General features: G+C 33.7%; 2 protein-coding genes and 1 pseudogene across 2 annotated transcripts; 1 reads left to right on the forward strand and 2 right to left on the reverse strand.

Annotated features, from left to right (window-relative positions):
* Positions 1-450: 450 nt before the first annotated feature.
* LOC106432456 (dirigent protein 16) lies at positions 451-1,745 on the forward strand. The gene has a single exon (XM_013873296.3). It carries the CDS (start codon positions 869-871, stop codon positions 1,604-1,606), a length of 738 nt encoding a protein of 245 aa, XP_013728750.1. The 5' UTR covers positions 451-868; the 3' UTR covers positions 1,607-1,745.
* A 155-nt stretch (positions 1,746-1,900) lies between these two features.
* On the reverse strand, positions 1,901-4,775 carry LOC106432459 (beta-glucuronosyltransferase GlcAT14B). Its single transcript, XM_013873299.3, has 4 exons — positions 3,915-4,775; positions 3,771-3,846; positions 3,586-3,701; positions 1,901-2,695 (listed from the first exon to the last, which is right to left on the reverse strand). The coding sequence occupies exons 1-4, from the start codon at positions 4,531-4,533 to the stop codon at positions 2,175-2,177; spliced, it is 1,332 nt and encodes a 443-aa protein (XP_013728753.2). The 5' UTR covers positions 4,534-4,775; the 3' UTR covers positions 1,901-2,174.
* Positions 4,776-6,473: 1,698 nt separating this feature from the next.
* Positions 6,474-10,927, reverse strand: LOC125576471 (annotated as a pseudogene).
* Between the last annotated feature and the right edge of the window lie 6,193 nt (positions 10,928-17,120).

The following is a 17,120-nucleotide window of genomic DNA, read 5'->3' on the forward strand; positions in this document are numbered from 1 at the left end:
CAATATAAACTATAAAATTATTGTGTTCGAAAATGTGATATTAAACAATTATTTAAAAGGATAAATTTAAAAATATATATTAGCACTTATATGAATAAATATTTATTTATAAAAATTAAAAACAAACATAAGCTCTAGTATTTATTATATCCAAACAAAAGTTTCCAAACAAAATATTAAAATTGCAAACGGGAACCGTGGACAATATCTAGTACGGAGTATATGGTTAGTGTCTTATAACACTGTAAGTCTGTAACACTGCTATAAGATATTAGATTTTTAATTTATGTTACATATGTAGAATGTATTTTCTTGGTAATAATAACAGTTAGCTTTCAAATGTTAAGTAAAAATAAAAATAAAAATAAATAACAGCTACCTTTGTTTGAGGTAAATTTGTTGGGTTTAAAATATAGAATAGGCTCATTTTAGTTGAATTTTTATAACGTATTAGAATAGTCAATTGTTAGAAGTTAATTAAGCAATTGTTGAATGTAAAATATATTTTATTTATGTATTTGATTATTTAATTATTATTTAATGTTTTTTTAAACAGAATATTATAGGAAGATGTTTGATATTAGCAGAGATCAATTTAGTAATGTTTGTTTCTCATTTTATTGCACTCAGCGATGACTAAATATCCTAATCATTCAACCTAAACCACCAAAATTAAGCTACAACTAGCTTATGACGCTCGAGATATAACACAGCTATAAAGAAGCCAATTCAACAACTACACAACGATCATAAACACAACAACTTCACAATCACCACCTCTCTATTTAAACACCATTGCCCACATCTCATATACTCATCAAACATAATTAAATCTGTTCAAAATCTTCTTCCAACACACCAGCGCCCCATGATGATGATTAAGCAATCACCATTCTTGCTTTTAACAGCAATCTTCTTGTTCACAGTTTCTGTTTTCGCAGCAGCACTTGATCCTGCACCTGAAGACCCCATTTTCGAACTCTACATGCACGACATACTTGGAGGAGGTAGCCCCACGGCGAGGCCCATCACGGGTTTGCTCGGCAACATATACAACGGTCAAGTTCCTTTCGCCAAGCAGATTGGTTTCACTCCTCCTGAGAACGGTATAGCCATACCTAATGCAAACGGTGCCCTCCCAACGGTTAATGGTATCAACGGTGTACCTCTCGGGACAGGCTTGTCCGGTACAGCTTACTCTGGTCAGAACCTGAACGGGATCCAGACTCAGCTAGGTCCTGATGGTCTGAGTCTCGGGTTTGGTACCATAACCGTGATCGATGACATACTCACATCTGGTCCTGACTTGGGTTCTCAGCCGCTTGGTAAGGCCCAAGGAGTTTATGTTGCAAGTTCTGGAGATGGAAGCACACAGATGATGGCTTTCACAGCTATGCTTGAAGGAGGAGAATACAACGACAACCTCAACTTCTATGGAATTTACAGGATAGGAAGCGCCATGTCGCATCTGTCAGTGACTGGAGGAACAGGTAGGTTCAAGAATGCTTGTGGGTTTGCAGAGGTCAGGCCATTGATTCCATCTGGTCAACATTTTGTGGACGGAGCAGAGTCTTTGCTGAGGATCATTGTCCATCTTAAGTACTAAACAAAACATAAAAGGAGCCTTACCTAAAGACTTTAAGATAATTGTGCATGTGTGTATGTGTGTGAATGTTCTTGTTTTGTTGTATGTGTAAATCACAGAAATCTCTGAAATTTATATTATAAGAATTATGACTTGGTTTGCCTTTAATTTAATACTCTCTCTGTTCTATTAAAATAGATGTTTTAAGAAAAAAATTGTTTCACATAGATAATTTGTACGAGTGTTAAATTTTAAAAAGTTAATTAACGTTATTAAATTATTATTGTTTAAAAATTATTAAAAATTATAGAAAACTATAAGAAACTATTTTTGTGGAAGGGAGAGTAAAACCCAAGATTTTACACAGTTTAAGACTTGACCAAACACTCAACTGAACCGAGTCCTTACATTTCCCAGCTTAGATGAAAGACAACAAAAAGGCTGAGAGAGGTTGAGATGTTCACCAATGAATCAACAAACTCAAACTCACAAGATTACATGTGAAAGATACATAAAACGCTAAACATCATTGTTGTTATCGCCTTCGTGGCCAAGCTATATACTCTATTGAAGGTATGGCAAAAGATGATCATTCTGCTATGCATTGGTGCAATCTGAACCAATCATTTGACAATAACTCAACAATCCGTCTCTCGAGCCTCTCCGAACCAGAACCGGGCCTAAGAATACCTGAGTCGCCCCAGACAGAACACAAGCTCCTGTTGTCTCCAGAATCTCCCAAACACCAGCCACCAGGCACAACTTCACCATGTGCGCGTCCCAGAAGCTCATGATCTATGCGATCAAGGACAGCGTCGTCGAACGTTGACACTCTTGCAAATGCTGCTCCTGATTCAACCATTTCCGTGAACTCTTTGGAATCAAGCTGGTGGCGTCTTTCTTTGGAAGTGTCGTTAGACGCTTGGTAGAGTAAGTTGTTGTTGATGATGGTCTTTTTGAAGAGATTGGAGTTGCAGAGGATAGTTGGGAAGTAGTTGGAGAGGGAAGCAGGTGTATTGGACAAGTACATGAGTAGAGTCCGAGGGAAGTTGTCAGTACCCAAGACACAGTGCTCGATAAAACTGCGGCTTAAGATGGAGAAAGATGGGCCTGCCATAAAGAGATTATCGCAGTTAGTTTAAACATCAAAGACTTAACAGTATCTCAAACTCCCTTTTTCAGCTATATCAATTCGTTCAACTAGTTGTAACTGCCCATACAAGTTTCTTGGTTCAAGCAATGACCTTTTACATGTCATCCAAAATTTGATTCACATTCATAAGTCTACAGATCAACAAACAACAAACTTATATCAATGAGAACCATTGTAAGCGATTCCTAGACGTTGGAAGTACTTCTCCACTTAAGCAACTAATAGTGTAGTCGCAGCGGTTAACTGTTACCAAAGTTTCCACCTAAAGTTATCAACGGTTTACAACATTTTCTTTCAGAAATCTACGTATCAAATGTTTCTAGAATAGAGAAGGGACATAGCTCCTATTTGAACAGCACAGATTTTCATCCTCGCAGTTTCATCGCTCGAGATTCATCTATGACTCTGATCTTTCAGATAGTCTTTCAGCTAGTCATAATAGCCATCAAAGAGTGATTACATACTATAGTAATGAGGACAATTGCAGCAATTCCTAGATTTTGACTTACCAAACCTCACTTATCTGCTTTTAAGCAGAGCTAATAGAGACGTCTTGTAGTCTTTTATTTTTACCAAGCAACACTAGTCTCATCTACTCTTACCCTTTAAAAAATAGTGAAATGTTGCGAACAAGCTGAGCCAGAGCAAAAAATTGCTAACCTTGTGAAAAAGGGACTTAGTTCCTACTGAACAGAACAATCAGCAAACAAAAGAACACTATTGCAGGACATAATTGAAGTTTGAGCTTCAGTAAAACATGTCAATATTGAGCAAATCAACTTAGTGTACCAACAGAGACAAATATGGAAGGAACAACAGAGAGTAAGAGAATGTGGCTTGGTAATACCTGAGAAAAGCTTGAAAGCCTTGGGCAGCTCTCGTTTCTGTGAAGCAAAGAACATATCTGTTTTCTCCACAAGATAGAGCCCAGGGTCCACAATCACTGGCTTCAACCTCCTCGATCTACCACAGACCATCACAAAAATTATCACTTTACACACAATAGAAGCATATTTAAAAGCAAAGTCTTACTCTTTCCAGCCAATGTAGCTCGTGTGGTTCACAAAGTTCAAGTCCTTAGGCAAGTACGACAAAATGTGAAGAAGCTCTGCACAAACAAACTCACGATAATCAAAACACAACAAAACCAATAGAGACTGCAATAAAAGATCTGACCATCTTGAGTAACGAGAGGGTACTCGTCCACACTGAGATCAACAAACCAATCCCACGCCCCCGACAATCTAAGCAGAATCGAAGCTCCGTGAAGCGTCGACGCCATCGGAGACGACCCTCTCCGGTACGCGAAATCAGGCCTCCCGACGACATCGACGTTCCGCGCAGCTCGGAAGATAGGCACATCCCCCACCGTCAAGGCGAGCCGATCTCGCTCGGACTGCGTCGCCAAGCTGTCGAGATGGAGAAGGTACCGGTTCCTCGGGTGGTAAGCGGCGAAGAGGAGACGGAGGATCCGACGCGAGTCGCCGGAAGATCCGGAGATGAGGTAGGCGACGGAAGGGGGAGATGTGTCGGCGGCGATCTTGGAGGAGGAGGGGAAGAGTCTCGGGTCGGGTCGGATGCCGTTGGATCCGGAGTAGGGAGGGGAGGAGTGGAAGGAGGATGAGAGAGAGAGGAGGAAGCAGAGAGAGAGGAAGGCTGTCGTGAGGATTATGTAAAGAGTGAGTCTTGGTTGCTCCTTCGCCACTCCGTGTGCTCCGTTCTGCATTTTCTTTTTTCCTCTCACGGCGGCGCGTTTGCCTGAATCTGTGGAGTAGAAGAAAGCTAAGTAAAGCATGTAATGGTCACACTAGCATCAGACACGATGGATAGTTTTTTTTATTTATTTTGCTTTTACTTTTATTTATTACTAATTGTAGATTGTTTAATCCTAAAGGCAATGTCTATTGGTTAAAGGATGAAAAATTAGAATGTATAATCATCAAACAAATTATAATTCATTAGAGCATCTCCAAAAGACACTCTATAACTTCAAATATGAAGTTTTTTGCTTTCCAAAAAGGAACTTCAAAACTTCAAATTTGAAGTTTTGAGTAGTGAAACTCTATATTTGAAGTTTCACTACCCAAAACTTCAAATTTGAAGTTTCATATTTTTATTTGCATTTTGGTCCCTACAATTACACATCACATTTATGATTCATAAATATTTTCTTGTTTATTGTTTAATCCTTATAAAAATTATATCTCATAAATATTTTAAGTTTTGTTTACAAAATTTAAGTTTACACAAAAAATAAATAAAACTGCAAATTAAGATTTAAAATATTTAAAACTAGATTTAGATAACAAAAGTATACAAAAGAAACTTAACAAAAAAGCTTCTAAAAAAATACATGAAGACATAACTATTACACAAAATTAGTCAGGTAAGTTTAATCCGGAACCTTCCAATTTTTTTTTGTGTAACTGAAGATGATGGCTGTTGTTATTGTTGATGATGTTTTTTCGTACAATTCTTTCTTGTTCATATTAAATATATTTACGAGTATTAATATCATCGATAAAAGTTAGTCTTTTAGCAATATTTTATGTTTCTCTTTTACTTTCTTGTTCTAATCTAATGTATTTACAAGTATTAATATCACTGATTTCAACAATATTTATCTTTAATCTACAAAAAAAAGAGGAGAGCCATTTTTACTTCGAAATGCACTAGTATATCATATATGCATTACGAAAATTACTTTATGGAATAATATGGCATTTTGCTTGAAGTTTAATATTAATTAAGTTATTTTGTTTAAAATTTTATATTTTAATATAATATTTTATTAATTAATATTATTGTAATATGTTTATATATGTGCTAGTTATTTACAAAAGTTTTGTGAATTCAAATTAGTTATGACAAATATAAGGACCATATTATAAAATACAAATAGTTTTGAAGTTGAGTTTGAAGTTTTGTTTTTGGAGAAGAACCCCTTTAAACTTCAAATATAGAGTTTTAGAAACTTCAAAATAGAGTTCCTTTTTGGAGATGCTCTTATATGTCTAAATATTCTAATACAATAATACACCGTGCATTTTTTATGTAATAATATTAATCTGTCTTTTTACACAACCGGTAAAATCTGTAAACAAAAAAAAAACTAAATTAATAATACTTACTTAACACATATATGTCGTGGCATTTGGAGAATCACATAGCTTGTAAAACATGAGTGGTTTCTTCCCCATTATTGATCCATTTTGTGACCATCAAAACTATCTCTGGAGTAGCTTTGCCTATAAGATGCCCATTTGCAACGGCTCGCTTGGCTACTGACGAGAAGCTTCGCATATCTCAAATGCATCTGAAATCTATGGAGTCGCCGACAACGTAAACGGCGTGCCGCAAGGTTCGTCAACTCTTCTTTTAATCTTCTTGATCTCTTCGGTTTACTAGGTGGTTACATGTACCACTCCCACCGATGTTGCCAGTTACACTTATCTTTGTCGCTGTGAATGACTAGAATTGATCTAAGAAGATGAACAGTTTTTATAACATTGTGTTCTATTCTATTATATGCGTAGGGAATAGAAATGTAAAACAATATATATTATGAATATTTTATTCATGTTATGTAATAAAAAATAGTATGTTATTATACTCTTTTATCATGTATTGTTCCATTTGACTATTAATAAAGAATGTATTATTTTATTCACTAATATGTACTATACTATATATTTTGTTTTATTCTATTTGGGTTTGGGTCTAGTGTTTGGAAAGTGAGAGTTGAAGTTTGGGTTTAGTGACCCTATCATGTATTGTTCCATTTGACGATTAATAAAAAATGTTCTATTTTTCATTAATATGTATTATACTATGTATTTTATTCTATTCTATTTAAGTTTAGGGTCTATACTTGGATTTATGATTTAGTTATTAGGATTTAGGGTTTAGTATTTAGAAGGTGGAGGTTGAGGTTTGGGTTTAGTGATAGCACTTAAGGGTTTTATATTCAAAAGTTAGGTAAGAGTTTAGCATTTAGGAGTTGTGTATTGGATTACAACCATATAGTATTCAAAAGTTAGGTCTGTGTTTAGTGTAACATTACATAATATTATATATTATTTTCAGATTTTGATAATTGGGCTTATGGTTTATATTTGAGTTTAGGGTTTAGTATTTAGATGTAAGGGTGGCATTTAAAGTTTAGGGTTTAGTATTTAGGGGGTGAGCTTTGGAGTAAAGTTTAGTATTTGCAAGATATGAGTGGATTTGGAGTCATATTTTATTTCAATGATATGATCTAGAAAAATCAGATGCATATTTATGTGGTACACAAATATGTGGTGTTGATGGCACTACGCTGTGTGATAATTAATTGTGGAGTGTCAAGTTGTCCATGTCAACAATTTTCTTTTTATATTACTGGCAATTTAAACAATAAAAAGATAGTACTGAATAAAAAATGACATAATTGTTATGAATTGAATTATGTAAAATCAATGCTCTACACTTAATTTTTTTTCCAAACTCGGTCATTTAGCAAATTCGCTTTTAACAGATTTCATTTTAGTCTCTACAATACGATTATAATTCGCCTGCGAAAAGAAAAAATGAACAAAATTTTGTGTCAGCACCCGTGGTTTTTGGTATATATTGGACTATTTGTTTCACCATATGTCATTTCTAGGGATGTTATTGGGTTTTCTAGCCAGTCCAGCCCTATAAAATATAAACCCAACCCTATTTTAGTCTTAATCATACTTCAGCCCTAATAATATTAGCCCATCATGTAATCTAATTTATTAAAACTCAAATACACTTGGAAAATAACCCTTATTTTATTTCAATATCTACCAACATGTGCCACTTGAATTGACGATAAACCTAAGGTCTTAATTCATTAAGGTTGTTTTAGTCTTTTGCTTACATTAACCTAATATTTTCTTATTTGATTGATTTAACTTAACCTTCTTAGAGCTGACAAAAAAAACTTAACCTTTAAAATTTAAAATATGTACCCTTTAAAATATAAATTAGATGAAAATTTACATACTTTTCAAATGATTTTAATTCTTCACAGTTTACATGTGTTTGTGAATATTTCATTTTCATGCCACTATTTTAATTTAGCCCCGGTATCTTAATTTCACGCCTTATTCTATTTCTTGTTTTAACACATATTTTACAAGTTTTTTATCTTATAATTTTATTTTAGTGGGAGACGCTAAAATATTCAAAATACCAGGGCCGGGCTTGACATATGGTGTAGAAGTAACTACTATTTCTGGCTCTGCAATAACTCTTGTTAAAAAATTAAATAGATCATTGCAAACATACTACACCGTAGACTTCAAACTCGCCATCCTACCATCCTGTAGGCTGCAATTGTATGTGGTTTTCTGGCTGCGTTCGAGCTTGTTGCATCCGATGAGGTCGAAGGCTGCCAGAAAACCACATACAATAGCAGCCCACAGCTCCACCACAGAGCAACCCCCGGTTATGGCCGCAAATCCACCAAACAACCCGTTGCATATGTCGGTTACGTTCCAATGGCCAGAGAGGAGGCGTTTTCTGAATACTGTTGTTAGCACCACGGTGGATCCAGCAAGCGTGGTCGTAACCGCTGTCCTGCCTATTCCGCTCATTGGCCGTAGCTCGAACCAGACTCGTACGGAACGAGGATCTTGGCGAAGGAACCAGGGTTGAAACCATACTAACCACTTTTCTCAAACCGGCCACGTCTAGGACCTTCGATAAGAGCACCCATTAATCCCGCCCGCTATGCCACCAGCCATGTGAACAACAGTGAAGCCAGCAAAATCAATGGCTCCGGCGCCAAACAAACGGTCTTCTGGTGAACAGAAGGGACTGGCCCATCTGTCTATGAGAGACAACCGGATAAACAAATCCAGATAAGAAATAAGAGTATATAAAGTAAGCCACAAACTGAGTCCTCCAGCGATGGAACCACTGGTAATTCCAGCTGCTGCTATTTCGAATGCCCATTGGTAGAGGAAGAAAGAGTAATCGGAGGTGAGAGTTGGGAAGTCTTTAAGTCAAAAGTTATGTCTTCCGATGAATCCTTCGAACGATCTGCCAAAGACAAAGGCGTAACCAAAAAGATAGTAAAAGAGTCTTCTGGCTGCAGCGTCAAAGACATTGGTGAGCATGATGTTCATCGTATTCTTGGCTCTAACGGAGCCAGGACAGAGCATCGCAAAGCCGAGCTGCATGGAGAAGACGAGGTAAGCTGAGAAGAGAAGGTAGGTGTTGTCTATGGAAAAGGCTGCATCGGTGAATTTGTTGTTACCAGTGCCTAGTTGGCCGCAGATGTATTATGCTGCTGCGGTGGCGTTAGGACCGAGCAGGGATGAGAGGTCGGTCGCAGAGTAAGTTATAGCTTCTGACATGTTGACTGGGGTATAACCGGCATGTAATAAGCGGAGGTATAACCGGCTTAAATCAATCATAATGTTGGTTTATACATTATGTCAAAATCAATGCTGTCAAAATTAATGCTAGTTATTTCATTTATATTGTCAACTAGTACGTAAATAAGCCCTACATTTAATTTAGACGTATATATTTCTTATTTTTGTCAGTTTTCAATTTAAAAGAAACCCCATAAGTTTATTGTGTGTCTTTTTAATTTAATTTATATTCTTAGTATATGTATCCGAAATCTTGAACGTGATTTGAGAGAGTTCAGAAACATGCACTAGTCTGGTAAAAAAAGATTAAGGACACTTGTACTGCTGTAGAACTACAGTTAGAAGTTAGAACATATTTTCATCAATGTCACAGCTCGAAAAAGAGATCTACCAAAAAGAATTTGGTAAAGTTAATATCATCATCGATTTAAGAATATAAGAGATTCTTTTGGTATCGGTCACCTCATAATCTAAAAGTTGAACTTATAATACCAATTGAACTGATGTATTGTTATCATAATAATGTAAATCACATTTGTTTATAGTCTTGTTTTATAATTACTATAAAATGATATTTATTAAAAAAAATACTGTAAAATACAATTTACCATGTAATCCATTTAAGAATTTAAAAGATTCATTTGGTGAAGTGGACGATTGTCAATACATTTGCAGAACCCGGAGATATTCATAACGAAGATGAAAGGTATTTTACTAGTCTTTATACTAGTAGAACTTGCATAGTTGTGTTGAGGTTATATGCATAGTCAAAAAAAGGGAAATTGAAAATGTAGTTTGCTAAAATAATTGTTGAAATTGGCCCCCAAAGATAATTTCATAGTTGTTGTCTCTCAAGCATATGCTTGACAATCTTATATATAGCACGTAAAGAACATCAGGACAAACCACCACTATGCTTATGTTACCGGTATGACCAGCAAGCGTCAACCAGATTTTACAGATTGATTTAGGTATCCATTGATTGGTCAATTAAAAGAGATCCCCAATTAAAAAAAGACTTGTTAAGAGAGAGAGAGAAATTTTCTCTCCTCCTCTCCTTACATACACAAATCTTTCAGAGGAGTAGAGATTCATTTTTTGATGTAAAATATTTCAATCTATAGATCGAACTTGTTTCCCTTAGCGGTTAGTTGTTTGAATAAAACTTTTTTCCTTGGCCTTTTGCATGTTCCTTCGACTTCTCTGATAATTCGGATGGAGTTAAACCACCTAGTAACATTATAAATACCAGAGTCCTTTTATTATGTATTTTAAATTTTAAATTTTAATAAATTTTTAAAAGAAAAAAATATTTTATATTTTAAAATTTTAAAATAAAATATTTTTAAAAGAAAAAAAATTATATTTTATATGATTTTTTCAACTTATAAAGATTATAAATATTTTATATGTTTGAACTAAATGGTTTATTTCCTGTTTCATTTTGGGAAATTAATGGAGAAATTATCTTTAGTCTTTGTAAGACCAAGTTCCGGTTAGTATAGAATATGTTTACACATCATAAAACCAAAATCACACAACGGACACAGTAATGATGAGGGAAATAGTTTTTTTTTTTCTAGCCATTTGCAAATTGCAATCGTTGACATTTGATCTTATTTAGTATAAGAACTATAAAAATGTAGACATTTCGGTTATATATGACTTGGTATGGATGAAGTTTTTCTAAGAAATGTTGGGGGGAGATAGTTTTAGCGTTAAAAAGAAAGTGGTAGATGTAAATTTTGATATATTGGTTACATTATTCAAGATTTTTATTTGCGATGACGAACACAATGCCAGTTTCGGGTTAATGTTGTCAATGTGGCTAAGAGTGAGATTGAGACAGCGATTTTGTGTATATCCATTTTTTAAGGTGAGCATGATGTAATATATGTCTGTTTGATTCGAATTGTATAGATTTGAAGTAAGACGAATACCGAACTGAGTGGATAATAATTGATGTTTATGAGTGAGCAGAAGCTAGGAAAGATTTCAAGTTGTCGACAAAAAAGTGGGAAATATGTTTAGAAGCGCATGGGCACTTGGTCGGCGATAATGTATACACAGTCTGGTTTTCTCAGAATGTTGTAGTGTTTAATCATTTTACAACAATTTCTTATGGTGATGAAATATACTTTTTAGAGATGCTCTAACTCTTTTTCAATTGAAAAGAATGTCATGTTATTGTAATCTATGGGAATTATGTATGTTAATCGTGTATATCACATTGATTTAATATAGAAAGTGTATTGTCATCATGTGAATGTAGATGATCTTTCAATTGATAATATATACACAATAGATCTACAGTAGATCCTACAATAAGATCTATTTTTTCAGCCATTGTAATGGGTGTGCCATGGTCATAGGGGTTGGAGAATTTAATGGAGATTTCAAGTTCCATATTCACAGGCCCATCTTTTATCTTCCTTCTCTAACTGTACAAAAAGAAGTTTGAAGCTAAGATTTATAATAATTCACTTTTAAAACGGCATTGTAATAACCATGCTATGATTTGATATTAGAATAATATTTACAGAATCACCTATTTTCTTATAAGAGACAGTGCCGCAAAAACAGATGATTTTACGTTTGATTTTTCATGATGATTTAAGATATAGTTTAAGTTTGACCATCTCTGCAACAGTAAAATTGCCTATTATCCTGCTCATATCAGAATATGTCGTGATGACTATCAAATATGTGAGAGCTACATTCAAATAAAATCAAATTCGTGTAATCGTGCTAGTCAATTGTAGTTGTAATTATTTTAGATTCTCATCTTCCTCTGTATATAAGACATATGTAACACTTATAACCTATAAAGAAAAAAAGAAAAGTAGGAAGAACAGGAAAAGAAAAACTTGTTTGGAGAAGGAAAAATAGAGCTGAGACAAAACATAGATTAGTATAACTGTAATTAATCAGCTTTGGGTAACTTCTTTATACATAGTTATTACAAAAAGAAAGGGGTGTTCAAAAAAGTGAATCCAAATCTGAATTTTTAAGGGAAAAATGCTAATGAGAAGGGATGATGAAGCAATTTTTTAAGAATAGTTCAAGTGTACCTACTGTTGTCTCTCTAAAAATTGCTTAAACGGAGAGCACTCACAGAGTCAAGAAAATTATAAATATACACAGCGGAAGCCAATAGTTTCAACAACAGCCCTCACCAGATTCCCAGGTCCCAAGTAACAAAAGAAGAAGCTACTCCGGCCGATCATGATGAGCGCTAATACTGCTCATTCACGGGTCTTGTTGCAACCATTTCACCTGGATCTGGAACTATTGCAAGAATCTCTGCAGACACATAGCTCGATCCCAGCACGTGTTCCATAATCTCATCCGGTCAGGATGTCAGATCAAAGCAAAAAACTAAAGATGGTTGTTGTTAGTGCAGAGTTCACAATGGTGCAAAAATGGTAGGGAAAGGAACCTGTTATACACCATTATGAAAGTCGTCTTCTGCACCAGACTTCTCAACCATCACAAAGTACATAATCTGCTAAACATTTTGTTTTTCATTTATCATATGGTTTACTGGGAAGATAGATGCACGAGAAGTACAAAGAAAGATGAAACCAACCTGGAAAAGGACAGATCAGATGTTGAAGCCAAAACCATACCCAAAAAGATCAAAAGAATTTTTTTCAAAAGCTGCAGTTACACAACCAGCAGCTGTCAGTAGTTACAATTAGAGCTACCTGAAATTTGATCAAGAGATTCAGCGCTTTAAACATGATAAAATTTAAAAATAGATAGATCAACCCTACTTCCAAACATATTATATACCTGAATTGTTGGATTGCCTTTACCAAACAGAGATAACTGGCAATCAAAACATCGAGAAGAGGTGAGTCTCTTCATGGCGATATACAGAGAAATATTGACTCCTTACAATCTTCCAAGAGCAAATGCAACATTAGCATTGTAGAAGTTGGAAACCGGGAGAAGCCTTTTGGCACTGGCCAAATCGACTCCTTTGGATCTAGTGTATCCCATTTGTCTATAAGCAATGAATTAGCCAGTTGCTAACACAGTCCAAAAAAAACGAAAGCATGACCAATTCATAATCAGTATTTCGGGGGGGGGAAGTGAGTAAATTTAGTTTGACGAAAGGACATAATTTTAATAGTTAATAATCATCAATACATGAAAGGGTTAGAAGAGTTGTCGAGTGTGGATACTGCGTAATCACAGCTTTGTTGATAAAGACCAATGCCATATGAAACAGGTGGGATTAAGCTCCTCTCTGTATAGGTTATTATCTGTGAATTTGGAAATCAAGATCTACACAATCACCAATTTATTAAATTTCATTACTTTAGGAAGCAGTCGAATCATAAGAGCCAATAAATTACTATTCCTATGTCCTAAATCGATCAAACTTAATCCCAAACACTTGGCAGATCGAACCCATGAAGTATTAATGAAGTTGGATGCACATAAGAAGAAGATTCAGAGGAAGAGTGCCTAATGGATGAGCTAGGTTGCATTTCGGCTTAAACCTCCATGGAAAGATGAGTGCTTTCGAGTTTGAAATCTTGTTATATGGAAACTGAAGAATAAACGCGAAACACTGTTCTTAGCATCACGGGAAGATAAACATGTGATTGAATTGATTATTTTTCAGTTTTTCATTGGATCAATTGTTTGTGTTGAGCTTCCTATATATAGATAGTTGCAGGAGAAGCTGAAGAGTTGGTGGACATGGAGTGATTGCCTTGTTGAATGCGGGAGTTATCTCATCAGAGGTGGAGACACCGGAGAGTTGAAACTGATGTATGATGATGACCTAAACGACAAATAGATGAAACGAAAAGGTGACCGTCGGAGTTGTGTTGAGATTTTTTTTTTTGAGAAATGATGCGGTTATTGTTTATGACATTTCACAATATGATTGGCTAATTTTTTTAAATAACGTAGTATGCTTCTCCTTGCACCATATTCCCCTTTTAGTATTGTGATCTTAGCCCTTAACATAACTACAATTTAATATGATATTTTCCCACTATATTCTCTCAAAAAGGAACATTGACACTTCTTTCAAACATTCTCATAACAATATGGCAATTAGGAATGGCAATCATCTTTCATCAATCCAGTAGAAATTAATCGGTGTCGATCACTCTATAATAATGTCATTTGAGAAGTCTTTGACGTTCAAAACTAAAAGATCGACCTAACAATGACCTAAACTCAGCTATATTTCCTTTTAACTGATACTAGAGCTTGATTTGCACGCCATGCGCGGGTGTGTTTTACCGTTTTATAAATTTATTTAGTAACATTTTTAAATATATAGGCTATTTGGATATTAGTAGGTTTCTACACATCATAACCGAACTCACCCGAATTCAGAAGGATCCGGTTTGAACTCCGCCCATAAATTTATAATATTCAAACAGAGTCTAATTTTAAAACAAAAAAATTCCGATACCTGAAAGAACTGATTCGTACCCAAACGGATACATAAATAGTAGTAAATACTCATGCCTAAATAACTATGTAAATAAAAAAATTATTTGTTAACCAATTTGAATTTTTGTCAGGAATAGAACAATTGCATTCAAACCTATAAAATTATTATGGTTGACACGTAAAACAAATGATCTCGAATTATTATGATAATAAAGATAATTAATGAAGTAGTTACGAAGTAGCTATGAAGAATTAAAAATAGAATGTAAAAGATGTAATAAAAACTGAAAATAGACAACTTCTATTTTACATTTCTATATAAATGTTGTCAAATTATTTGGAAAAGACAATAAATGAAGTGGTTAAAATTAAAAATAAATGAAGCTAATGTAAGAAATCACTTAAAATTAGACAATTAATTTTTTGTACGTACTTCAGTTTTAATAGAATAAATGATCTTTTTAATGATGCTTTAGTCTAACTCCAAAACTGATTTTCCAAAGAAGAAAACAGATTTAGGGAGTGACTGGAAGATGACGTAAAAGATATGGACAACTACTTTTATTTATAAAGTCTTTGTTGAAAAAATAATGTTTCAACTTGTAAAATTGAATTTAAAGCTGAAACATTATAAAAGTAAATATTTAACAGCAAAGCGCGCAATACCCGACTAGGTTTCCAGCCGACCTAAATCCCAAATCACAATACATTTACAAAAATACCTCTGGCCGATTTTAAGCTTACATTTATATGCTCTGTCATTGTTCTAGGCAACACACACTATCATACTTTCTACTTTTCATAGCAAACAATACTTAAAGTTTTTAGTAGATTTAGAGAGAAGATCTAAGACTCATTTAGAAATTTGTATTGGAACTCCCGTATTCTATATCCATAACCATGTCGACACATTCTGAATAGTGATGATAATTTAGAATTGTTAACACATATAAATAACTAAATTTACTAGTAAAGAAAAAAATATAAAATTATTACTTGTATCATTTATTTTTAAGGGTAGTCCTGCAATAAAAAAAAAAATAGTTAGTTTTTTTACTTCAGTATGCAGAATTATTAAATTCATATAAATATTTTCACCTTGTTCATTATAAAACTTTGGTAACACAATTTTCTCATGTTCTTTACCACCATACGGATTCATTATTAAATGGACCCATTACATCATTTGAAACAAAACTGAAACTGAAAACGGATAAAGAGTAATGTATCTCCGTACGAATGAAAGAAATTACTAACGGTGCTATAAAGCTTTAATAAACGGGAAAATTGTCAATTTCGACCCCAATAATTTCGGTCGTGCCAAATACTCTCCGAACAATTGATCAGTACCAAATACGATCTCAACTCAATTATAATTTAAAAAAACTACATAAACTTCTTAAAACATGCCTAAGTCTACATTGACTCTAACCGAAGTTAGTCAACCGTTAACAAGATAAAACGACGTTGTTTTGATATACGAGGAAAAATGTCAATTTCGACCCTAACAGTTTCAGTCGTGCCAAATAGGACCCGAACAAATTGTCAGTGCCAAAAATGACCTCAACTCAATTATAATTTAAGAAAAACTACTCAAAACTTCTTAACACGTGCCTATATCACATTGACTCTAATATAAATTAGTCAACCGCTAACAAGATAAGACGACATCGTTTTGATATATATATTTTTATGTCTCATTCCGGGACTCAAACCCATGCCGGGATACTTTTTAAAGGGCACACTAACAACTAGATTAAAGTAACTTTTTGAAATATTATTACAAATTATAATTATAATTCCCCATTATATAAAATACTATTCTTCTTCGTATTATCCAATTTAAAACTTTGGTGTTTGCTTTTATATATTTTAGTTATTTTTTCATATGTCTAATATTTTTTACAAAATATCTTAGTAAAAGAAAGGTAAAAGGCCTCTTAACATTTTTCAACAAAATATCAAAAATATATAATATTAACTTTGAAAAATAAAAAAAATTCCACTTAAGTTTAAAAATTAAAAATAATTTATATAAGAAAAAATTATAAATAAATATCAAAGTTTTAAGCATATTTGAGATTGTATAATAATAAATATTTTATTATTTATATTTTAATAAGATATAAGTTTATTAAAGATATGATAAAAGCATATTAATGTATTTATATAAAACAGAAAAAATTATCACCAAATTTTTAAATTGGATAAGATGAAAAAAGAATAGTGGTTTATATAATTTCAAATTTGTAATAATATTTCAAAAAGTCATTTTTATTTAGTTGTTAGTATGCCCATTTAAAATGGTATCACAGTACGGTTTGAGTTCCGAAATAAACATATTTAAAATATATATATATATATATATATATATATATATATACCAAAATGACATCATCTTATCTTTTTAACGGTTGACTAACTTCTTTTAAAGTAAATGTAGATTTATGCACTTTTAAAAATTTCAGGTAGTTTTTCTTAAATTATAATTAAGTTGAAGTTGATTTTGGTACTGACCATTTGTTCGGGTCCTATATGGCACGACTGAGAGTGTTGGGGTCGAAATTGA

This window comes from Brassica napus, chromosome A1 (genome assembly GCF_020379485.1).
Source record: "Brassica napus cultivar Da-Ae chromosome A1, Da-Ae, whole genome shotgun sequence".
NCBI classification, from domain to species: Eukaryota; Viridiplantae; Streptophyta; class Magnoliopsida; order Brassicales; family Brassicaceae; genus Brassica; species Brassica napus.

What these genes read in the sequence shown, in the direction of transcription:
- LOC106432456 (XM_013873296.3), top strand. Translation starts at nt 869, where the DNA reads ATGATGATGATTAAGCAATCACCATTCTTGCTTTTAACAGCAATCTTC.
- LOC106432459 (XM_013873299.3), bottom strand. Translation starts at nt 4,533, where the DNA reads ATGCTTTACTTAGCTTTCTTCTACTCCACAGATTCAGGCAAACGCGCC. An exon ending in AGCTACATTGGCTGGAAAGA is followed by an intron (nt 3,702 to 3,770) that starts GTAAGACTTTGC and finishes GGTCTGTGGTAG; the next exon opens with ATCGAGGAGGTTGAAGCCAG. An exon ending in GGCTTTCAAGCTTTTCTCAG is followed by an intron (nt 2,696 to 3,585) that starts GTATTACCAAGC and finishes TCTTTATGGCAG; the next exon opens with GCCCATCTTTCTCCATCTTA.